The sequence below is a fragment of the Chiloscyllium plagiosum genome, unplaced genomic scaffold, assembly GCF_037043375.1.
Source record: "Chiloscyllium plagiosum isolate Xiang-an unplaced genomic scaffold, Cpla_swu_hap1 HiC_scaffold_4, whole genome shotgun sequence".
Taxonomy (NCBI): Eukaryota; Metazoa; Chordata; class Chondrichthyes; order Orectolobiformes; family Hemiscylliidae; genus Chiloscyllium; species Chiloscyllium plagiosum.
This window is the reverse complement of record NW_028270142.1, coordinates 4,024,774-4,050,888: the sequence shown is the minus strand read 5'-3', so window position 1 is coordinate 4,050,888 and position 26,115 is coordinate 4,024,774. Positions and strand designations below refer to the sequence as shown.

Genomic DNA, 26,115 nt, shown 5'->3' with positions numbered 1-26,115 from the left:
TCGTTGTTTCTTTGGAATTTTGCCACTGACTCCCTGCTTTGTGGCCTGCTTGCCTTACAGACCTTTTTCCATTGTTCTTCAGCCACCAATTTCAGTCCTAAAGTACCTTTTGCACCCACTTCTAATTGCCATTCTTCAATCATTCTATGTTGTTACCACTGAAGATTCTTCCAACTCCAGAATGACTCCCATTTCGCTTATTTACCCCACCCAATTTTTGACCTTGACCTCCCACAGTCACCACACCAGCATAAACCTACACCCCTTCCCCCAAATAAAAACTATCTAGTGCTTGTGGATTCTGTTTTTACCTGACTCATCTTTGGGGTCTACCTCTCTGCTCCCCTTCTGGTTCCTGTCCTGATCTCGCACTGAAATCCTGGGCTCCATCTGGTGTCAGACTTTGGTTCATGCGAGTAATTCTGGTTATCAGTTGCTCCCTGTACCCATCAATCTTATCCATTGAATGGACCCTGGTCAGTATTTTACAGTAGTGTTTCTATATAAAATGTATTTTATTTTAAATGTTTTGATTGTAGACATTAAGGAATGACTACCACTTCGATTTGGTTCTTTCAAGCTTTTTTCGGTGAGAAAGGTCTGAAAACTACCGTTCATTTTATATTTGCTGATCTTTTTTGCAAATATTTTAGCCAGGACTACACTATTTCATGTAGTACCGTACTTTGCTTTTTTCCAGACAAGCGATGTCTAAAGCGACCTATGATTCACTTGGTCATTTTACCTAAAGTCATGATTGTTAGGGATGCAACCATAGCTTTGAATGAAGACCTACTGTACCCTAGTTTGTCAACTAATTTGCAACTTACACGGTAATGAGAATTTGTTGTTCTCATGTTCTTCCATTGTAACCTCAATCTGAAGCTTTCTTTGAGTATTGGTGCTAATTTTGGGCTGTTTTGGATTGATAGTTTTAAAAATGGTTTTGTTCTTGTACTGTGCTATCATGATATTGCAGTAGCTGCAAAGTTAACTGAAGCAGTCTGTCTTTCTGATACTGTGATTGGAGGAAATGCCAGAAAAATATTTGAAGACATTATAAATCTTTGTTTGCACACTATTGCACTGTCCCTCTCTTTCTCCCTTGCCCCATAACTTTGCATAGCATGAAAGTATCATTTACATCTCTTCATCAGAATTGTTCAGTTTCCCACTGCATCATGTTGCAGTTGTAATCATGTTGCAGTTGTATAAGACTCTGGTGCGGCCGCATCTGGAGTATTGTGTGCAGTTTTGGTCGCCATACTATAGGAAGGATGTGGAGGCACTGGAACGGGTGCAGAGGAGGTTTACCAGGATGTTGCCTGGTATGGTAGGAAGATCGTATGAGGAAAGGCTGAGGCACTTGGGGTTATTTTCATTGGAGAAAAGAAGGTTTAGGGGTGACTTGATAGAGGTGTACAAGATGATTAGGGGTTTAGATAGGGTCGACAGTGAGAATCTTTTTCCACGTATGGAGTCAGCTATTACAAGGGGGCATAGCTTTAAATTAAGGGGGGGTAGGTATAGGACAGATGTTAGGGGTAGGTTCTTTACTCAGCGAGTCGTGAGTTCATGGAATGCCCTGCCAGTAGCAGTGGTGAACTCTTCCCTCATTATGGGCATTTAAGCGGGCATTGGATAGGCATATGGAGGATAGTGGGCTAGTGTAGGTTAGGTGGGCTTGGATCGGCGCAACATCGAGGGCCGAAGGGCCTGTACTGCACTGTATTCTTCTATGTTCTATCCCTATCCCAGATTACATTTTGAAAGTAGGGCCAATTTAAATAAAATTAGCTTGGGTCTCTGGCTTCACCTTTAAAACATGTGAGGTGTGCAGAGAATCAGGATAGATGGGGAGGGGGAAAGAGTTGTCTAGCTGTCTGAAGATTACTGGGTAAGCCTCAGAAGTGGGATTATAAACTACTGACTAAAATATCATCTCATGAACAGCTTATAAGGTCATCTAGGGATAGGCAATAATAAATGCTGGCCTAACCAGTGATCTTCATGTCAGTAAACGGGAAAACAGCTGCTAGAACAAAGAACATTACAGCACAGGAACAGGCCCTTCAGCCCTCCAAACCTGCGTGATCCATATCCTCTATCTAAATCCGTCACCTATTTTCGAAGGATCTGTGTCCCTTTGTCTAAATACGTCTTAAATGACGCTATCGTTCCTGCCTAACCACCTCTGCTGGCAACACATTCCAGGCACCCACCACCCTCTGTGTAAAGATCTTTCCACACATATCTCCCCTAAACCTTTCTCCCCTCACCTTGAACTCATGATCCCTAGTAACTGAGTCTTTCTTGCTGCCCACCCTGTCTACGCCTGTCATGATTTTGTAGGCCTCAATCAGGTCCCTCCGCAATTGCCTTTCCAATGAAAATAATTCTAATCTACTCAACCTCTCATAGCTAGCACCCTCCATGCCAGACAACATCCTGATGAACCACCTCTGCACCATCTCCAAAGCATCCACATCCTTTTGGTAATGTGGTGACCAGAACTGTTCACAGTCTTCCGAATGTGGCTGAACCAAAGTCTTATATAACTATAACATGACCTGCTAACTCTTGTACTCAACACCCCGTCCTATGAAGGAAAGCATGCTGCCTTGACCACTCTACTGCCCTGCATTGCCACCTTCAGGGAACAATGGACCTGACCATACAGATCTTTCTGTGCATGAATTTTCCCCAGGGCTTTTCTATTTACTGTATAGTTCACTCTGGAATTGTATCTTCCAAAATACATCACCTTGCATTTGTCCGGATTGAAATCTCTCTGTCATTTCTATGACCAACTCTCCAATCTATCTGTATTCTGCTGCATTCTCTGACAGTCGCCTCCACTGTCTGCTACTCCACCAATCTTCGTGTCATTTGCAAAATTGCTAATGAGGCCCCCTATACCTTCCTCCAAATCATTTATATATATCACAAACAACAGTGGTCCCAGCATGGATCCCTGTGGGACACCACTAGTCACAAGTCCTCATTTTGAGAAGCTCCCTTCCACTACTACTGTCTCCTGTTGTCTAGCCAGTTTTCTATCCATCTAACTAGAACACCCTGGACCCTATGTAAGTTCACCTTCTTAATCAGCCTACTATGGGGAACCTTATCAAACTCTTTCCGAAAGTCCATGTACATGACATCTACATCCCTTCCCTCATCAATCAACTTGTCACCTCTTCAAAAGAATTCTATTAGGTTTGTAAGACATGACCTTCCCTGCACAAAAGCATGCTGCTTATCACTAAGCCCATTTTCTTCCAAATGGATATATATCCTATCCCTCAATATCTTCTCCAGCAGCTTCCCTACCACTGATGTCAGGTTCACAGATCTGTAATTACCTGGATTATCCCTGCTACCCTTCTGAAACAAGGGGACAACATTAGCAATTTCCCAGTTCTTTGGGAGCTCCCCTGTTTTCAAGGATGCTGCAAAGATATCTGTTAAAGTTCTAGCTATTTTCCCTCTTGCTTCCCTCAGAAACCTGGGATAGATCCCATCCGGTCCTGGGGATTTGTCCACCTTCATGCCTTTTTGAATACCCAACACTTTCTCTCTGTTTATGCCGACTTGACCTAGAGTAATCAAAGATCTCTCCCTCACCTCAACATCTGCCATGTACCCCTCCATGATGAATACTGATGCAAAGTACTCATTAAGAATCTAACCCATTTTCTCCGACTCCAAGTGTATCTTTCCTGCTTTGTCCTTGAGTGGGCTAACTCATTCCCTAGTTACCCTCTTGCTCCTTATATACGAATAAAAAGCTTTGGGGTTTTCCTTAACCCTGTTTGCTAAGGATATCTCATAACCTCTTTTAGCCCTCTTAATTCCTCATTTCAGATTGTTCCTACATTCCCAATATTCTTACAAAGCTTCATCTGACTTCAGTCACTTAGACCTTATGTATGCTTCCTTCGCCTCTTAGCTAGTCTCTCAATTTCACCTGTCATCCATGGTTCCATAATCTTGCCATTTCTATCCCTCATTTTCATAGCAACGTATCTCTCCTGAACTGTCATTCCCTTCAAACAGCTGTTCCCAATCTACATTCCCCAGCTCCTGCTAAATTTTGGTACAGTTGGCCTTCCCCCAGTTTGGCACCCTTCCTTTAGGTCCACTCTCATCTTTGTCCATGAGTATTCTAAAACTTGCGGAATTGTGATCACTATTGCCAAAGTAATCCCCTATTGAAACTTCACCCACCTGGCTGGGCTCATTCTCTAACATCAAGTCCAGAATGGTCCCTTGCTGAGTTGGACTATTGATATACTGCGCTGTAAACCCCTCTGGGATGTACCTTACGAATTCTGCTCCATCCAGACCTTGAACACAGTGAATCCCAGTCAATGTTGGGAAAACTGAAATCTCCCATCATCACCACCCTGTTGCTCCTACATCTATCTATGATCCCTCTGCATATTGTACCTCTATCTCCCGCTCACTGTTGGGAGGCCTGTAGTACAGAACCAACATGGTTACCGCACCCTTCCTAATTCGGAGCTCTGTCTATATTGCCTCACTGCTCAAGCCTTCCATAGTGATCTTCAAAATTTTCTGATTGTGCAATATTACAGGACTTTTATCTTACTGAAGTGATAAAACCAAAATGTATTGTTCTATTGAAAGCTTTATTCACATTTGATTTCTTGAAAAGTTTGTGAAAGAATTATATAGCCCCACTGAAAATTTTAATCTCCTTGACCTTGGTGTTCAAAGTGCTGATGGATTGAAACTCCAATGCATCTGAAAGCAGTTTGTTGCTCCAAGTTAGCTTTTATTCCAGATTTTATTGAATTAACATCCCACCATCTGCAATGATGGGATTTGAGCCCATGTCACCAGAACGTTAACCTAAGATTCAGGATTGCTAGGTCCATGGAATTACCACACCACCGCCTTCCCATAATCATGCCAATAGTATTGTTAAACGAATGTATTTGGGTGCCAGTACTAACTATTTAGAGCCAAAGCAATAGTTAATATATCATAGAACAGCAGAAATGCCAGCAATGACAGGTTTGTTTCCATTGTTTCTTCCGAACATTTTCTGTCTGAAACTGACCTTTAGTTTCAACACTGCATTCAGTATCTGGATATTGGTAAGTTGAAGTTTTAGAATGGCTTCTTCTAAAACCTTCAGCTAACTTCTCACTCAATCTCTCTGAATATTATTGGTCATTGTGCCAACTGAGACATTAATTGACTTCAAATCATGGAGTTGGTAGTGAGGAACAATTTTGTAGTGTGACTAATTGTTTTAACATCTTGTAGTTTTATTCCATTAGTTTGTTTATTTAAAGAACTGCATCTTCCATACTGAGCAATTATAACAATTTATTTATTTTCAAATTGTGTATTATATAATGCTGCTGTCAGTTTAACAAACTATTCTATCAGGGCTTTACAAGATTTGGTTTGATATGCTTAGTCAGAAATAAAATAACTTTTGAGGCCCACCATTTTCATCAAATACTGTTTTATTTAAATCTCTGTTGTGAGCTCTGGTCACAATTTCTCAATTTTTCATTATATACAGTGTTGTATGTCAAAGCTCAGCATTTATCGATTGGAAATTAAAAGAGCAAGATAATACAGGTGAAATGTTTGTATAGATTTCTTAGCTGTGATGGCTATAACTATATGGGCCTCATTTATTCCACATGAGAAGATTTGAAAAATATTAATTTTCTTGGCACAACAATAAATAAAAACTGAATTTTTCACCCAACATGTCTCCATTTCTTTGTCAATAGCATTACTGTCACAGTTACTTGCTGTTGTTTGTTATGAATAGTCTGAGAATCATCAGCTGGTGGGGCACAATTTCCTGCTTCTGTCAGCACGTCAGCAGTGAAAATGTGGGAAAAGAAAAGAGCATTCCGTATCTCCACAATATCATTTTCAACATTAGTGATTGGTTCCTCTATTTTACCTCAAACAATAAAACATCCAAACTGTGTTTCTGCTTGAAACTAATGCTGAGGATACACAATAGTTTCTGTAATCAGGTGTTCAGAAGCAAAATAAGTTTATGCAGACATTAACAGAAATTTAATTTCATTTTTATATCAATTGTTTAGCCTTTGTATTCACTCAGCTTGGTTTCTTTAATTATAGAATGTATTGCCTTTTAAGGATAGATTTTGAGGATCTCAATAGTAAGGTACAATTGCTGAAATGTATTAACAGTATTGAAACTGCTGAATGGAACTTCTGCTAAATGACTTGCTACTGGAAAAAAAAAGGTTCGCTTTAAGGTAGCTATGTGTCTAAGGGTATGTGGCCTCATTTGAAAATACGAATGTACTAACGTATGCATTAAGAGCAGGAATAGGCCACCCACTCCCTTAAACATGCTCTTCATAGAATAAGATCAGACACAATCTTATTAAATATTCCTGAAAATCTCTGATAACATTTCACGCTCTTGTTTATTAAAAATTTATTCATGTCTGCCTTAAACAATTCAAAAAGACACGTCATTGAAACACAGTTAGAGCAGAGTTCCGAAAGTTCGTCCTCCTTTTGAGAATTCTCCTTGTGTCTCTTAAATGGACAACACAACTCTGTATTTTGAACAGGTCATCCCTAATCTTTGAATGTTCTCACAGGATGAAACCTCATTTCCATATTCATCTTGTCAGGACCCTTTTGGATCTTGTGTTTCAATCAAGTTAACTTTTACTCTTCTAAACTCCGGTGGATGCAACTTAGCCTGGCTGACCTTTCCTCATAGGCTGACCTGCCTCATCCAGATGTTGGTCTAGTAAACTTTCTCTGAACTGCTTCTTGTAACCTTCCTCCAATAAGGAAACCAATATTGTGCGCAGTACTTCACTTTTTATAACTGAAGCTTGACCTCCCTACTTTTGTATTCAATTCTCATGGCAATAAAATATACCATTCTATTAGCTTCCTTAATGACTTGTACTTGCAGACTAACCTTTTGTAATATATTCATTTGGATACCCAAATATCTCTGCATCTCAGACGTTTGCAATTTTTCAACATTCAGATAATGTGCCACTCTTATTGCCAAAATTAACTTTTTTTTTATTTTCCGGATTACACTCCATTTGCCAGGTTTTGGCCTATTCACTTCATCAATTTGTAACCTCCTTATGTTGTATTCACACTTGCTTTCCCATCTACTTTTGTCATTAGCAAATATAGTAACCATTCCTTCAGTCTTTTCATCCAAGTCATTTATATAAATTTTGAAAGATTGCGGTCCCAGCACCTTTGGCATCCCACTTGATACATCTTGCCAACTAGAAAATGACTCTTGCCTACTCTGCTTCCTGTTAACTGGCCAATTTTTTATCCATACCTTGGGTAGTAGGTTACTGATCACACCATGAGCTTTTACTTTCTGCTGTTTGTAAAATACCTTATGGAAATCTAACCACAGGGCATTTGCTGGTTCCTGTTTATTCATTTTAGTTCCTGAAAAAAAACTTCAATAGATTGCTTAAGCATGATTTCCCTTCCAGAAAACCATGTGGATTGGATAGTATTGAATTAGCAATATAAGATAACTTGATAACTTGTAAATATGTCAATGATTTTGGGACGAGAGCTATGCAAAATTAATGGTATCCTAAACTACAGACAGCAACACATCATTATGCAGTTCTTTTTCCAGCACATAGTTTGCATCTGCACATTCCTTGCCTAATCCACTATTAATCTTTTAAGGCAAGTTCCAGTGATCAGTTTCCAAATCTATTATTAGATTTGCCTTTACTCTGACAGACTTTTCCAATTCCTCCTTTCTTCCTTTATTTCTCCCTTTCCTTTTAATGCATCCCTCCTTTCCATTTATCTCTTCCCAGATTTTTAATGACTGTGTAAACCGGTTCAGGTTTCCTGTTCTTGCATTCCCATCTGTTCTTGAGTGAAATAAAAATTGAGAATTCATTGTCCAGTTTCTCTCAAAATACTTAGTTGTCATCTTTGACAATCACAACCCAAGTCAACAGCATTTGCTGCTTAGAATTGTGTAAAGACATAGTTTTTACTTTCACGTGATTTTATTTTTAGCTAAATGATTTGGGATAATTGGCTAAAAATTGCAGCATTTGATTTCAGTTGAGGTTTTTTAAGCTTGTTCTCCAGAGGCTTGGATGTCCTATACTGGATAGGTTTGCAATGCATTACCTATACCTATTTGGTGAATTTAAGTTTTTGCCAACCGAATGAAGTTTCCTTATCTTTGGATCTTCAAACAGAATTATTTAAATTTGCCATAAATGTCAGTTGTGCACACTGTTTGAATATTTGTGTCTCCTTCACCTTTTCTTGCATGGAATCAAACCTTTGAGCATTCTTTCCAAATCTGTTTAAGAAATGAGTGAAAAGATCATACTTTAAGCATGTCAAGCTGTGCTAATGAGTTGCTTCAGTTGATAGCTGTAAAACGTAGAACCATCTCCAAATGCCACAGCACAATTTGTATGCTTAAAATAGTCTGGTGTATTATGATTTTAAGAAGCTGGACTTGATGCAACATAAGTTTGATGAAATTCTCCGGCATTTGAAAACAGGGTTGAAAGAAGCAGAAGGACCTGTTTCTGCTGAACATTTTGGGAAGAACGAAGAGCCTATTCAGCCATCTGTATACACAGACATAGGAACAGGTAATTTGAGATTCCATTACAGGAAGTCCTATATGATTAGATACTCAAAAATAATTAAATATAGTATAAATGTGCTGGGTAGTTTTTTTTAAAATGGGGGTATAGGATATAAAATGCTGAGTAAATATTCAGTGTATTAAAAATGACAAGCAAAGTTTGAAAGGTGACTAATGTACTGAAGTCAAGTATAAACTAAATCAAGTGCTACAGCTACGTAGCGTAAGGTATAATGAGCTAAAATGCCAATCTCAGACTTTAAACAAACTTGTCAAATTGTCTTTCTGTAAGAACAAAGAAGATAGGAAAAGACCAATCAGCCCCTCAAGCCTGCTCCACCATTCAATGGGATCATGGTTGATCTGACATTCCTCATGTCCGCATTACTATTTTTTTTTTGCCATAACCCTTGATTCTCTAACTGATCAAGAATCTAACTCAGCTTTAAATATGCACAAGGCCTCTGCCCCCACAGCTTTCTGTGGAAAGGTGTTCCAAAGACCGACAACCACGAGAAGAAATTCTTTCTCGTCATGATTGGTGCCCCTTTATTCGAAGACTGTGCCCTCTGGTCAGGACTCTCGAGGGAGGGTAACATCCTGTCAGGATTTACCCCATCGAGTCCCTTAAGCATCCTGTATGTTTCAAGAGATCACACCTCATTCTTCTAACTCCAATGAGTATATTCTCAACATATTTAACTGTTGCTGATAATCCAATTCCTCCATACCAGGGATCATCTCATGAACCTTCTCTGAACTTTCTCCAATGAAATGATACCTTTGCTTAAATAAGGGGACCAAAACTGCTCAGAGTACTTCATTAGATCATAATATTTAGATTTATTGTCTCTCATAACAATACAGTGATTTTTTTTGTCTTATTTGCAAAGTGTCACCATGCTCTGGTGCCATCTTGAAACACAACGCAATGAGATTTTACTGCAGTAGAGTTCATCTTCCTCTCTATCAGAACAGAATTAAGCAGTTTGGCTCATTGAGGCTGTTCCACCATTCGATCATGGCTGATGTGTTTCTCAACCCCATTCGTTTGACTTCTCCCTGAAATTCTTGATCCCCTTACTAGTCAAGAACCTATCTATCTCTGTATGGAATATGCTCAGTACTGTGGCCTCCACAGACTTCTGCGGCAATGAGTTCCACCAATTCACCACCCTCTGGCTGGAAGAATTCCTCCTCGTTTCACCAGCATCTTGTACGGTTACAGTAAGACCTCCCTATTCGTATACTCCAACCCCTTTGAACTAAGGGCCAACATTCGATGAACTTTTCTGATTGTCTGCTGCACCTGTGTGCTAAATTTGTGTTTTGTGCACAAGTATTCCTTCACATTTTTGGTAAACATGTTTTGCTAATAAATTTGTTGTGAGCATAAAAGTTGAACACCTTAGATTTTTTTTTTCCTCTGGGACGCATAACAGGAGCAATATTTTAAACTGATATTACTTTAACATAACAAACTTGTCCTGCCATCTCCATGAGCTAACAAATGGTCAGTGCGGCACACCGTATTACCTACATAGGCTGTAAAGCAAAGATAAAGGCTGTTAAACCCATCCAGTTCATATGTTTAAGCTGTACTGGAGCCTATTTCCATCATTTCTTGTCTATACCTACGATTATAACTCTCTTTTGTTTTCCATCATGTGATTTTTTCGTTTCTCCTTAAATGTCCCTCTCATTCCCTTTGACCACGCCCTGTGGTAGGAAGTTTCTCTGGAATTCCCTTGAGGATTTTGTTTTGGTGATTGCCTTATATTATTGATCTCTAGTCGTGTCTTTCCCACAAGAGAAAATATTCTATATCCACTCTTCTCAAAACTTGTCTTAATTTTAAACACCACAATTGGTAAAATATAATGCATGTGTTTTAATATAAAAACAAATATTATGACTTCCACAAAATTATATTATAGCAGCTGTAATATTAAATTCATGTGAAAACCACTCAATCAGCACAAAAGTTCGATGTCATTTTGACAATTCTATCACATTTCATCTGTATTTTGGTGAGAAAGGGGTGATTCCTTCTCATTGATACTGTAAAAGCACTGCTGCTAGAACCTCCAGCTGTATATCTGCACTTGCTTTAGAATTCTGAGGTAAACCTGTGTGACTAAAATGAATTGTCATTTTGAATGCTGTTGCGAAAAATTAATTTCAAACATTGCACCACTTTGAATCGCATTGAAGGCAAACTGTAAACATCAGATAAATTGTTCTGATTACTCAGGATTTTGCATCTTCAAAAATATTTTGTCATTACTTCTAGATTGTTTGTGATTTTACCAACTGCACGATTTCTGCCTTGGAACTTTACCAAATTTCATTTGGTATCTAATCATCCCGACAGACTCCAGCCTTCTGCTTGGCCTTGCTTGGTATAGCATGAACAGTACCCTCCCTTCAAAGATTTTCTTTTTGCAATCTCTGTCTGCCTAACAGATTGGAAATCAGTGGCTTGTCTTGCACTGACATGGGATACTAAGTGTCAATAATTAAGTTGATTCTTGTTCTTTTCTACCAGTATTCTTCTTGGTTTCCCTTCGTTGGTGTTCATCACTTTGGCTTTTAAATATTTTTACCAAATTATGTTCTATATTTTCTTGATCCAAACCAGCCCATGTTTTGCTTCCATCTGCACTTATATGTTAATTATCAGTGATTGAACATACATCTAATTACAACATTTATTTGAAATGTTTGCTCAGATAAAACCAGTCAAACCTTCAAGCCTGTTTTCAGACATATATACCCTTCTGTTCTACATTGTGTTTCTATCATTTCAATAAATCTTCTGGCTTTTGCTACATTACAGTCGTTTGCTCACCTGCATTCAGCAGAATTGATTGCCTTAAGACTTGTGACCAGTCGAAATTAAAACAGTTGTTTCTAATAGTTAGAGACCAGAGAAACAATTCAAGTGCTATAAACCTCAAATTGGCCATCAGGTTTGTAACTCACCTTTATTAAGATTACCCAGCCTGGAATTAATGTTTAGCAGTGGATTATCAAAAATTAAAGAAGAAGAAAATAAATTACCCAACATTTTGTTCATTACACGCTATTAAGTACAGAACTATTTAAATTGAAGTTGTTTCTATGAGAAAATCTGTTCTTTTAGAGGCTGACAAAGAAGAAACAGAATCCATGCGAGCAGATGTGACTCCGGCACCCCTCAAACGCACACCAGGTCGGTATCTTTGCTGCTTGAAACATTGTTATCCCAAATATTTAAGTAGGATTGATAGACCTGAGCTGTAAAATCAATAAGGTAGGAAACTTGATAGACCTTTGGTAGAAACAACAGATGATTACAATGATGCTAAAAGCGTATGGCCATATATCTGAAAGATTGTAGAAACATAAAATTTTATAAACTATTTGTCATGCCCCTCGTTATAGGCAGTATAATAGATATTAGATTAGATTAGATTACATACAGTGTGGAAACAGGCCCTTCGGCCCAACAAGACCACACCGACCCGCCGAAGCGCAACCCACTCAGACCCATTTCCCTACATTTACCCCATCATCTAACACTACGGGCAATTTAGCATGGCCAATTCACCTAACCTGCACAGTTTTTGGACTGTGGGAGGAAACTGGAGCACCCGGAGGAAACCCACACAGACATGGGGACAATGTGCAAACTCCACACAGACAATTGTCTGAGGCGGGAATTGAACCCTAGTCTCTGGCGCTGTGAGGCAGCAGTACTAACCACTGTGCCACCGAGCCGCCCCTACCTTTTATTCTGTGTAAATCTGACTGTTACATTGTTGAAAATGCATCCGTTTTCAAGAGACGTGACTTCTGGCTATCTTAAGAAGAATTCACAACAGTTCGTTTTCTCCTTGCAAAGGACCCAATGAAAGACTGATCCATTTCAATTAAATATGAAAAGATACTCGCATTTGCTTTTTAGTTTTTGGAGTAGACTGGTATTGAATAGGAGAGTGAGAACACGAATTTTAACATTCAAATACAAATCGCTTTGTATCAATACAGCACATTTTAAAGTATTTCTCAAAATCCCAAGGTGCTTCACTGGAGCACCAGCAAATAAAATTTGTTAACTTTTGCACGAGATATTTGGAGAAGTAACCAAAAACCGTTATGTTTTGTGGAGTGAAGAACCAGAGAAGTTTTGAGAAAGATTTCCAGAGTTTAGGGCCTTGACAGTAAAAAGACAAAGCTGCCAGTGGTGCAGTAATAAAAGGTCTGGGAAGTATAAGAGGCCAGAAGTAAAGTGCAGAGATCTGGATGAGTTGTAGGGCTGGAGGAGATTGCAAAGATATTGGGTTCAAAAGTTTCCTTATTGAGACATGTTACATGAGAGATCATATAGCTCAGTAAGTATGTGATCATTTAACAGAATTTTAGAGTTAGTAATAAACCCATACATTTAACTCCATATTTTTTTCGGATATACTTTCAAGTAAGGTGTTTATTAAAGTTTTACAAGAATATAATTTGGTCCTCAAAAGTAGCCGAGCGCACGTTTTGAATGTTGGCATTTGTACAAGTTTTAGACACACACACACATTATTTTTCTCATAATTAAGTAGAAGAGCCACCAATGGAGGAAGGGCCAAATGAATATGAGCAGGATGAAGATTTCAAAGATGCTGAAACAGGTGAGCTTTTGTAAACCTATTCCTGTTTACATAAAATAGATAGGCAACATATCTCATCATATTTCATCCCCATATGAGCAAGACTTTAAGAAGCCAAGAGTTAAGATCCAGTGTATTTTAGCAGGTTTGTACAGTGTATATGTGAGTCTTGCCGTCCAGCAAGATCCCAAGTTAATTTATCTGTTCCTATGTGCATTAAATGTCAGCAGGTGAAGCATCACTCTTGAAGTTACAGTGAAAAGCTAGTTTAGCTTCTCTTGTATTATCCAGATAATTTAATTTGATATTTTGCAGCAGTCTTCATAGTGGAGGATGCTGTAAACATTCCCAAAGATATAAACAATGTGTTAACGAAAGGAAAGGTCATGGAATAGTTTCTATTACAAGGGACAAAGTATTTGACAAACTAATGGGACTGAGGGCAGACAAGTTGCCAGGACCTGCCGTTCCTTTCCCAACAAACTTTAAGGAATTGGCTGCAGAGATAGTGGAGACATTGGTTTGAATATTCCAGAACAATCTATTTCTGGACAGTTCCAGAGGATTAGAAAATTGTGCATGTTATGCTGCTCTCAAAGGGAGGGAGACAGCAGGAAACTGGGCCAGTCTATTTAGAAAAACTTAATGCAGTCAAACAGATTTAATCAATATGCGTTTGTGAAAGGGAAGTAATTTTTTTGACACGCTTGGGTTCTTTGAGGACACAACAAGCCATGTTGTTAAAGGAAACTGATAGCTATAGTGTGTTTGAATTTCGAGAAGGCATTCAATAAGGTAACACACGAATGATTATTAAACAAGGTCAGAGCTCGTGGTACTGTGGATAATGTGAATTAAATTGAATTAGGTTAATAGTCACACATACATGAGTACAGTGAAAAATTTACAAGTTGGTACTTGCAGTACCATCTTAGGTACAAAGGTAGCTAGGTACAGAATCCTTGGTACAAAGCAGAAAAATAAGGAAAGCAAAGTTTTAAAATTTAAAGATTATAGTCCTCCTTACAAAAAGTAGAAAAACAAAGAAATGCAGTTAAGAGTTCAACAATACAGTCCACATGTGCCTGGCATCGCACTTCTCATGCAGGCTTGGTCCTGCACTCCTCATGAGGGCTCGGCTCTGAGCTACTCACGAGGGCGAGGACCCGGCTCCGCACTCCTCGTGAGGGCTTAGGCCTTGCAGGCCCTCACCCCTGTCACCAGCCTAGCCTACTTGCAGTTGCTGCCTTGCAGCCTGTTACTCTTCCTGCCACCACCTCAGGCTGCCTGCTGCTGCACTCCCGTGCTGGTACTGCTGAGTCCCCAGCTGCTTCAGTGCTCTGGATCTTGAAGAAGCAGTGTTGCTGCCAACTGTGCCAGAGTTGTGTCCAGGCACACCAGCTGCCCAATGGCTGACAGTCATAGCTCCCAGCCTCTATAACAGGGCTCTCAACAGAAAGTAAATACAGCAAAGAAACAAATTAAAAATAACTTAAGGGAGACAAATGACTAGAAAAACAGTTGAAGTGGACAAGCTGTGACTCAGGAGCCCTCCTCTGCCGCCATCTTATCCTGGGTTGAGGATCAGTTACCATGCAGAAGACAGAGTCTCGATTAATGGGTATTTTCCAGTTTGGAAAGACTTAACTAACAGAGTGCCACAAGGGTCGGTCCAAGGACCTAAATGATTTACTATCTATATTAATGACCTGAAGACAGGGACAGTGTAATGTATCCAAGTTTTGTACTGAGGGATAACATGTTGTGATGAAATCTGCAATGGTATGTAGATAAATTGATTGTGGGCACAAACTTGGCAAATGGAGCTTTATGTAAGGAAGTGTGATATCTTGCGTTATGGCAGGAAGAGTCACAAGGCAGAGTATATTTAAATGGAGAGAGGCCCCTCAACCATGCAGCCTAGAGGGATTGGGGTGTTCTAGTGTACGGAAGACAAAGTTTGTTTGCCAGTGCAGCATGTATTCATCATGGGATATGGGCATTGACCATGTGCAAACCTATGATGACTTCCAGGGTTTTGACCCCGGATCAGTGAGATGTATCCACTTGGAGGGGAGTGTGTTGGTGTGATCCCTTAAGGCAAATTATATTTATTGCTAGGTGGCTAGAGTTAAAAATTGGGGCAGCTTCTTACAACTGTGTGCAGTGTGTTCTTCTCAAGTACCGTGTACTGTTTTGTTCTGATTTGAGAGAATATATTGACATTAGAAACAGTTCAAAATAGGTTCACTGGACTTGTTCCTGGGATAAAGCGGTTGACCTATCAAGAACGGCTAAATAGGTTAGTCTTTATTTGTTAGACTCCAGAAGAATGAGTGGTGATCTTGAAGCATTCTTTTGGGACTTGACAAGGTAACTATTGAGTAATATTTCCACTAATGGGAAAGTCTCAAATTAAGGGACATAGTTACAGAATAAGGATTCCCAATGAATTTATTCCCTCACAGGTAGGGAATGTCTGGAAATCTCTACCCTGGTTATGGAAGCTAGATCACAGCAAGCATTTAAAAAGGAGATAGATAGAACATAGAACAATACAGCACAGAACAGGCCCTTCGGCCCACGATGTTGTGCCGAACATTTGTCCTAGCTTAAGCACCCATCCATGTACCTATCCAATTGCCGCTTAAAGGTCACCAATGATTCTGACTCTGCCACTCCCACAGGCAGCGCATTCCATGCCCCCACCACACTCTGGGTAAAGAACCCACCCCTGACATCCCCCCCTATACCTTCCACCCTTCACCTTAAATTTATGTCTCCTTGTAACACACTGTTGTACCCGGGGAAAAAGTCTCTGACTGTCTACTCTATCTATTCCCCTGATTATATAGATCTTAGAAGTACCAGGAGTTGGTAAGGGCTTTGATGAACTCACGTGGCAGAGTTGAGGCCAGGGCAGATCGGTCATAATAGAATAGATTTGTGGGATGGGCTTGAGAGACTGAAGGCCTATGCTTGCATGTCTTCCAGTGATCAGCTTACATAGATCCAGAAGATTGGGACTATTTCCTTGGAGAAGGGATTTGATATTCAAAATCACCACGGTCTGAAAAATGGAGATGGAGAGAAATTGTTCTCATTGGTAGATGGCTCAAGAGCAAGAATGCACAGATTGGGGGTCATTGGCTCAGTTAAAAGTGGGGGCATGAGGGAAAATCGTTTGTACACAGTGATTGAGATCTGAAGGGCACAGCTTATGGTGGAGGCAGATTCAATCAAAACAATCAAGTAACATTGCTCTGCAAAGGAAGAATCTGCAGAATTTGGGGTAAAGGCAAGGCAGGGATAAGTTTCTCCTTTTGAGAATTGACGATGGTATGATCGGTTGAATAACCTCCTTGTATATTTCAAAAGTTTTGTGTTTTGAGAGAGATATGAGAAATTTGGAATGGAAATATATGTCCAAAAACATCTCGCAGCTGAAGGAATAGTTACCTTGATGTAGTCATTCAGGCAAAAGTGATAATTAAGTTCTGTGCAGCTGGATCCCACTTCATCCATGGATAATTGACAAGGTGATCACATTTGTTGGGACTAATTGAGACATTAGTAGACCTGACCCTGCTCCTCTTTGAGTATCATGGAATTTTTGTGACAACTCTGATAAAGCAAGGCCTTTCTGCTGCCTTATGAGCGTAAAGGATTCTCATCACGACTTAAAATAAATCGCGGGGAGTTCTTGGTGTCATGGTTGATATTTATCCTTCAATTAATACCAAAATATACATGGTTGTTAATAGATGACCATTTGAGGGAGCATGCCACACTTCCTACATTACACCAGTTCAAGACTTAAAATGTCTTTCATTAACTCGAAAAACTTCAGGATGTCCTGAGATTATAAAAGCCATCCTAGAAATGCCAGTCTTTTTGCAGTAGACAGGCAGGAGGCTGGAAGAACACAGCGAGCTAGGCAGCATCAGGAGGGGGAGAAGGCAAAGCTTCTGGTGTAAGTCTTTTTCAGGACCAAGGGTAGGTGTCAGGGGCAGTTTGGTGGAGTGACAGCTAGAGGGTACGACCTGGTTGGTAAGTGGTAGGAATGAATCCGGTTGGTGGCTGGGAGCAGTGGTAGGGAGGGAGAAGGGGTTGGGAAGTGAGTTGGGGGATGGGGAGGGAGGTTATTTGAAATTGGAGAACTTAGTATTAAGTCCTGCGGACTGTATGCTGCCCAGATGAAAGATGAGGTGTTGTTCCTCTAGTAGGCACTGTGGTTTGTTTTGTCAATGCAGGAAGTCAAGGATGGTCATGTTGGAAAGGGATGATTGGGGAAATCGAAATGGGCAGTGACTGGGAGGTCTGGTCAACCCTTGCAGTTCCAGCTGCGAGGCTCGGTGAGCCATTCCCTAACTTTACATTCGGTCTCTCAGATGTAGAGTACTGATTCAGTAAACTAGGTTGGAATAGAGGCAGCTGAAACCGTCTCACCTGGAGGACTGTTTGGGACCCTGGATGGAGGTGAGGGGTGTGGGCGGGTGGGGAATAAGGATTTGGTGGGCTTACCAAGGACTATCTGAGTGAACGGTCCTTGCGGAAGGCAGTGAGCTGTGGGGAGGGAAAAGTTCAGATGTTCTTGGTGGTGGGGTCTAGTTGGAGTTGGTGGAAGTGTTTAAGGATGATGCAAGAGACTGATGGGGATGTAGGTGAGGACAGAGGAGACTCTGTCTTTACACAATGCATTGCTTCCTCTGAAGGGTAGACTAGATTGTGTTTATCACTGACTGCAGTTTAACATGATGAAAGAAGACTGCTCTGGAGACGTAAAAGGACAAGATTGTGGATAGAGTTTGGTGTTGGTGATGCACGAGATGGTCCTAAAGATGATATGATACACATCTGGGATAGGGAAATTATTATAGAAAGGTATAATCATCTGTGACCGTGCAAGGGACAATGGAGGCATCCACTGAAAGATAAAAATTGAAAGCCATTAAGAGGAGTGTAGAAACTGAAGCTGATTGTGAGAGAAATCAAAAGCTTGAAGAATTGAGGAGATGTTCCCAAGAGGGAGTAATAAATAATAGTTCTTGATCATCTTGATCATCTTGTCTGTTCTTTTCAATAGTGTGTTTAATGCTGCATTCCCTCTGGGTTGTACATGTGATTGATGAAACATATAAATGTAAATGCAGATGCTTATACGGTGGTTTGCTTCGAGATGAAGAAATTGAAATCTGTGCTTGCGATTCAATTTTAATAATCTAGTAATAGAATGCAAGGTTCTGCTTTCCGTTTGCAGATGAAGTTAGAGATGAAACAGTTGAGCCTGAACCTGTGGAAGCAGACACTCGAGGTTTGTACATCACTTTTAATTACTTAATTAAAATATCAACATTCCGTTCCTTAAATAGAATTCTTCTTGAGTTTAAAGTGGTAGAAGAGGAGATCATGCATTTATGTGCAAATATCTTTACTGATTATAAATACTCTGTGATTGTTTCAACTGGATGTTGTATCCTCGATTTTAATAAATCGGTGAATCTCTTTTATAGAAGAGTCTGAGTATATGGAAGAGGAAGTGTCTGAAGGATCGGAGGTTCTAGGTACTCCATGCAATTTTATTTATATTAATTTATTTAGTGTAATAATTTCTGTTGGTAGGAGAGCATTACATGGTGCTGGATAATGGAATACTTGAATTGTGACTTTGAGATGCTGATTTTCCTTTGTGCCAAAGATCCATCTTTTCGACTGTCACAATATGCAATTTGCTAAACAGGCAGTGTATTTCTGTCAACAGAAGTGAAGTTAACAATTCAGTTTGTCTGTCTTTGCAACAAGGGAGTGATGCAAGGTACAAAAATTGAAAGATGATTAACATATTTGGTAGAATCATGTGCATTTGATTAACTTGTCCAGTCAGATACTAACTTAAAATAAGAGTGTCTATAATGCAGCACCTGGGATGAGCCCAGAGAGCTCCATAAAGTACACATAGCTTTGAGATATGAAGTTAGTAAAGAGCTGTCCTAAGTATTGTCTCATTCTGAATATTTTGTTGCTCTTGCCTGTGTGAATATATGTTCTTGTAAATTATTCCACAAGTAATGGCACTCAGTGAAGTTTTAATCAATGATTATACATGTAAAATAACTTAGCAATTCCCATTCTAGTAACTTAATTGGATGAGTTAATCGCTTATTTCATTCTAAAGTGTCCTTTAAGGACATGATCCTTTGGGGACACAAGCAGAATACTACAGAAACTGAAAATCTAGAATAGAAAAAATACCTGCTGCAAATAATGATTTAAGTGTGGCAGCATCTGTGGAGAGAGAAATAGTTAATTGTGTTTGATCTTTGATCTATCAGAACTGGACCAGGACCAGTGCATGGTCATAGACTTGAATTGTTAACTCTTTCTTTCCTCACCGATACTGCCAGATATGATGAGTATGTTCCAGCATTTATAATAGCTGCTAAATCAATGAGACTTCATCATTGAATGTTCACTTTTCTAGTAAACAAAACTGATTTTTCCATGGAACATTTCAATGGAAATAAAACAGATTTTTCCAGCCTCCAAAACTAGTTTCTCTCATAAGAGCATAAGTACTAGGAACAGGAGTAGGTGATTCAGACCCTTAAGCCTGCTGCACTATTTCACGCAATCATGGTTGATCTCATCTCTGTTTCAACTCCACTTTCCTGTCTGTTTCCCATAACCCTTCACCCAATTAGAAATTAACAACTAATCTGTTTCCTCCTCAAATTTATTCAGTGCCTAGCATCCACCCCACTCTGGGGTAATAAATTCCATAGAGTTGAGACCCTTTGAGTGAAATAATTCTTCCTCATCTCTGTTTTAAATCTGTTACCTCTTATCCTATAATAATTACTGGTTATAGAGTCATAGAGATGTACAGCATGGAAACAGACCCTTTGGTCCAACCCATCCATGCTATGAACCTGCACTCCAAGGTCTCTTTGTTCAGCCATTCAACATTTCCCCACAAGGGGAAACATCCTCCCTACATCTACTTTCTCAGTCCCCTTTAGCATCTTATATACCTCAATTAAATCTAATCTTATATACCTCATCCTTCTAAACATGTGTATTGACCTCATTAGATACGTTTTTCATCTCTGAATAACGTAGTGATCCATCTTTGAACTGCCTCCAATGCAATTACAACCTTCCTCAAGTAAGAGCACCAAAGTTGTATGCGGTGCTCCAGATGTGGTCTCACCAATACTTTGTATAGTTGCTGCGACACTTCTCTCCTATAATACTCCATTCCTTTAGCAGTAAATGCCAAAATTCTTTTTACACTTCTGTTCACTGTATCCATAAATGTACAGTCAGTCTGCATTGTGATGTTTAGGTCAACCTCGTCACAGTACGTCAGTTCAAGAAGCTCTAATAAATTTGTCAAATGTGAATTCCCTTTCTCAAAAACAACTCTTTCTGATTACCTTGAATTTTTCAAAGTGCCCAGTTATAGCTCCCTCCATTCTAGCATCTAACACCCAGCATCTTCTCTGTGAAAAGCTATGTGTTTCCTGTCTTTCTCCCCTCTTGAATAGTCGATTTACATTTGCTACTTTCAAAACTGAAGGAACCTTTCCAGAATAAAAACAAATTTCAACTTTCAATTAACCCTCCTTTGTATCTGCTCCTGTTGCATAGCAACCATCATTTTGTTGGGTCTTGAACACATCTTCGATATTTTGCTGCATTAAGTATAGTTTATAAAGTTTTGTTGATTGAAAGTGATGACCAATATGCTGGCTATTGCAGAACATTACAGTGCAGTACAGGCCCTTCGGCCCTCAATGTTGCACTGACCTGTGGAACCAATCTGAAGCCCATCTAACCTACGCTATTCCATTTTCATTCATATGTCTATCCAATGACCATTTAAATGTCTTTAAAGTTGGTGAGTCTACTATGTCCCTACTACCAAGTAAAGAAATTACCTCTGACATTTGTCCAAGATCTATCACCTCTCAATTTAAAGCGATGACCCCTTGTGCTAGCCATCGCCATCCGAGGCAAAATGCTTTCACTGTCCACCCTATCTAATCTTCTGTGTGTCTCAAGGGGTCACCTCTCAACCTTCTCTCTAACAGCCTCGAATCCTTCAGCCTTTCCTTGTAAGACCTTCCCTCCATACAAGGCAACATTCTAGTAAATCTCCTCTGAACCCTTTCCAAAACTTCCACACGCTTCCTATAATGCGGTGACCAGAACTGTACACAATACTCCCAAGTGCGGCCGCACCAGAGGTTTGTTCAGTTGCAGCATGATCTCGTGGTTCTGAAACTTGATCCCTTTCAAGCATCTATGTACCTGGACACTGAGATCTCTCTGCTCATCTACCCTACCAAGAATCTTACCATTAGCCCAGTACTCTGCATTCCTTTTTCTCCTTCCAAAGTGAACCAACCTCAAACGTTTCCATATTGAACTCCATTTGCCACCTCTCAGCCCAGCTCTGCAGCTTATCTATGTCTGTGTGTAACCTACAACATCCTTAGTCTCTATCCACAACCCTACCGACCTTGGAGGCATGGTGCCTCAGTGGTTAGCACTGCTGCCTCACAGCACCAGAGACCAGCGTTCGATTCCAGCCTTGGGCGACTGTTTGTGTGGAGTTTGCACATTGTCCCTGTGTCTGCGTGGGTTTCCTCTGGTGCTCCAGTTTCCTTCCACAGTCCAGAGATGTGCAGGTTAGGTGAATTGGCCGTGCTAAAATGCCCATAGTGTTAAGTGCGTTAGTCAGGGGTAAATGTGGGAAATGGGTCAGGATGGGTTGTTCTTCAGAGGTCAGTATGGACTTGTTGGGCCGAAGGGCCTGTTTCCATGCTTAGGGAATCTAATATAATCTAACATTATTGTCATTTGCAAATTTACTAACGCATCCTTCTATGCCCTCATCCAGATCATTTATATCAATAACAAACAGCAGTGGACCCAAAACAGATCCTTGTGGTACACCACCAGGATGAATATTTCCCATCAACCACCACCCTCTGTCTTCTTTCAGCTAGCCAAGTTCTGATGCAAACTGCAAAATCCCCTTCAATCCTATGCCTCCGTATTTTGTGCAATAGCCTACATGGGGAACCTTATCAAAACGCCTCACTGAAATCCATATACATCACATCAACCGCTGTACCCTCATACTCCTGTTCACCTTCTCAAAGAACTCTATAAGGTTTGTGAGACACGACCTACCCTTCACAAAACCATGGTAACTATTCCTAATCAACTTATTCCTTTCTAGATGATGATAAAACCTATCTCTTATAACCTTTTCTAACACTTTATCCATAACTGAAGTAAGGCTCACTAGTCTATATTTACCAGGGTTGTCTCTACTCCCCTTCTTGAACAAGGAGACAACGTTTGCTATCCTCCAGTCTTCTGGCAGTATTCCTGTAGACAATGAGGACATTAAGATCACAGCCAGAGGCTCTGCAATCTCCTCCCTGGCTTCCCAGAGAATCCTAGGATAAATCTCATCCGGCCCAAGGGACTTAGCCTTGTACTTGAGCCTTTTATTAGTATCTTTCTCTTTTAGAGGATTCTAGGCCTGAAGTTTCAGTTGTACCAGAAGACACAATTCTAGGTAGTTATTACATATCTGTCATCCATATAATCATCAAAAATGTGGTGAAAAGTCATTAATGTTACAGAAACACTTTTTATTTCCCTTCAGAAACATCAGAAGTGACTGAGGAAGATGTTGATGATATTGTTTCAGGTTTGTGCCTTTACCTGTAAACATATGAACTTTAACCACGATGCGTGATCGCTCATATATTAACCTGAAGCTATTTGTCATAGATGATGCCAAACTTCAGCCTGAAGAGGTGGTGTCTGAACAAGAAAGTGCAGGTATATATTATGGTCCATGATCTAATTGGTACTGTACTTGGATATCTCTTGCAAAGTGATTGATTGTCCCTTTTCCACCATCATTGTCATTTTTGGGTTTGGGCCATGGACTTGCATTGGATTGGCCCACGAATATACACCACATCAACAACCGCATAGTCTGAGAATTAGCGATGAGAAATGTTAGGAAGCACTTCTACGTGCACAGGTTGAGATAAGTTTGGAACACTACTCCACAAATGGCAGTGAATTAATTATTAATTTTAAATCAGAGATAGGAAGTCTTTCTTGAAGCAAATGCATTAGAGGATATGAGCCAAAGGCAAGTGTGTGCAGTTCGATCACAGATCAGCCATGCTCTCGTTAAATGATGAAAATAGGTTCAAAGGGCTGAATGATCTACCTCTGTTCCTATGTTAAGCATCATTAATCTCCCTTTGTTCTGTGACACTTCTGATCTTCAATCTCCCTTAATAATTCCCCGCTCTGCCCTTCAGCCCTACACCTTTACTGTCTATTCAATAGCATAAATGTGGTACATATTTCTGATGCACAATACCATCTAAGGTGGCTGGAAGGAACAGTTAGTGTATACATGAAGTTGTCAGAATGTCCTTCCATGTGCATAAAGTGTGTTAATATTCCAGCTGGTATCTGTTTGGTAATTTAGGTTTTGATGGCTTTCCTTGTACCCTAGCTTGAAGTCAGTGAACTGAAAATTACTGGTCAAGAAAGTGCTAACTGACTAGATGTGTGTGACTGCACTGACCCTGAGCTCGTTTAATCTGTACAATATCCCTAACCAATCCCCACCCACGTCACATTCGAACAAAACATTTAATCCTGTGCATATAGTGCTTCACCTATTGGTAATGGTGGCCTTAGTCCAGCAAGAAAAGACCAATGACTTTTCCACCATTCAATTTCCAGTCAAAAGGCATTAGTCTTGAAAGCATTAGCTCAGTTTCTTTCCGCACAAATGCCGCCAGACTTTAGTTTCTCCAACACTCTTCATAAAAGTTGACATTCTAATTAAAAACTTCATGATTTGTTCCTTCTAATTTGAAGATTATTTTCTTGTCTGTCTTCATGATGGACTTAACCTGACGTGGGAAGAAATCATTACATGTACCCCAGGTATTTTGATATAACTCTTTTCATTACCATATCACTTATACATCTACATATTCTGAATTAGGATGATGCATGTAGTTAGACAATGCTACTTTGACTTTCAGCACGGTACATTTGTTACTTTTTTCAGGATTGTATGAATCCGAAGTTGAAGATTTCTCTGACCAAGTGGACCAGGAAGGTAGTACATGCTTTGTTTACGTACTTATTGCACAGCTATTTATGTTCAGTGGTTTATAGCTTTTAATTGCTTCTGATAAGAATAAACCTGGTCCGTTCACATGGGTATTCCAAGAGAAAGATTTATTTTGTTATTGGGGTGTGTTGAAAATTCTACTTTGTCATTCTCTCCGCTGCTCTTTCTAAATATTTAATTGGATGAATAGATTCGGTATCCATTGGGAAGTCGTATTCTGGACGTTTAAAATGTAGTTTGAACTTTTTAAAATTGGTCAACTTTATTTTATGTGTGAATGACTTTTTTTTGGTTTTTTAGTAAAGTGCGGTAAGACAAGGGCAGCAGTTTGATTAGTTGTGGGAGTGTCCGTGGTTCAGGAATTTGAATCAGTCTTGAGTTCTTGACACCAGGTTACTACAGCTAAATTTCAAGAGGCATTGAGCTTTATTGTGTGAGCATGATCAGTGGTAGAGCACACTCTCTAAATAAGAGATTGTAATGTGACATTTTATTGCAGAGCCTTGGGAACAAAATGCCAGCTGCTTTTGCAGTGCAGTGATGAGGAACTGCTACCCTGACTGAGGTTTTGTGTCTCTAATGAGACATTACACCAATGCCCAATTTATCTCTTTGAATGGGCATAAAAGGCCACATGACTGCAGAACACTTGGGCAGAGATTTCTAAAGATTCAGAATTCTGAGTAAAGAAATTTCTCCTCATCTCAGGCCTAAAGCATGCCTCATTGTTCTAGCAACCCATCTACCCCATCATGGGAGACCATTCCACGATTCCATTCCATCCACATCTCTGGAGCAAAAACAATGAATGAGAGGTCATCTGTTGGCTAAGGGTTGTTTATCTGCCCTTTTCATGCAATTCTCAGTTCCCCACTATAGCATTTGGTGTCATTTTGCCTACTTAATTTACAGTCAATGCAAAACTACTAACAGAAAACCACAGCCTGGATGCAAAGATAATAAAAAGCTGCTGCTGCTGTTTAGCCATTAGGAGCAAAAGTTGGCTCATATTCTAAAATTAAACAAACTTTTATATATAAATTCTTGGGGACAAACTAGCTTTTGGTTGTCAGATATGATTATGCCACTTGTTAAATCCTATATTTTACTTGCAGATGAAATGGATGAAGAGCTGTCGGAGAGCGATAAATTTACTGAAGGTAAATATGACTTGTAGTACAAGTTTGTACATTCACCACTTTTGTTTTATTGTCCTTTTAATTGGTGTCGGTGTTGTGAAATTGTTGAGCAGTAGTGACCTTTCACCTTATTGATGGTACACTGCAGTGCAGACTGTTCCATGATTGGTATTGTACCATGTAAATACATAAATTGGTATAGTAAATTATACAGTAGAAAAATAATCAATAATCTCCCCTTTATATTTGTTCTTTGCTTCTTCCTTATTCTGTCTTTTTACAGTTTGCCTTCCATCTCACTCTTGTTCTTTCCTCTTTTACGTAACTGCTTGACTCATTCCCCCCTACTGCATTGTCAGTTACAATTTATCTTACATTTTCTAACCCTCAATTTCTGTAAAACTTACTGTCCCATCTCCGTAATTGTCTCCAGTGTCAAGTGTGTTCCTTTATGAACTTACCCAATGAAGTGCAGATTGG

At 39.7% G+C, this 26,115-nt stretch overlaps 1 protein-coding gene across 6 annotated transcripts in view; it reads left to right on the top strand.

The window, feature by feature from the left end:
* The window catches only part of unm_hu7910 (un-named hu7910), a 235,060-nt gene that overhangs the window by 90,212 nt on the left and 118,733 nt on the right, over positions 1-26,115 (top strand). For 5 of the 6 annotated variants that reach the window (XM_087985915.1, XM_043689309.2, XM_087985917.1 and 2 more), the window contains 9 exons: positions 8,574-8,666; positions 11,808-11,876; positions 13,252-13,323; positions 18,563-18,616; positions 18,816-18,866; positions 22,988-23,032; positions 23,116-23,166; positions 24,431-24,481; positions 25,612-25,656. In XM_087985915.1, coding sequence (XP_087842041.1) covers positions 8,574-8,666; positions 11,808-11,876; positions 13,252-13,323; positions 18,563-18,616; positions 18,816-18,866; positions 22,988-23,032; positions 23,116-23,166; positions 24,431-24,481; positions 25,612-25,656 — 531 coding nt within the window. The remainder of the gene's footprint in view (positions 1-8,573; positions 8,667-11,807; positions 11,877-13,251; positions 13,324-18,562; positions 18,617-18,815; positions 18,867-22,987; positions 23,033-23,115; positions 23,167-24,430; positions 24,482-25,611; positions 25,657-26,115) is intronic. The other variant, XM_087985914.1, reaches the window with a different exon arrangement.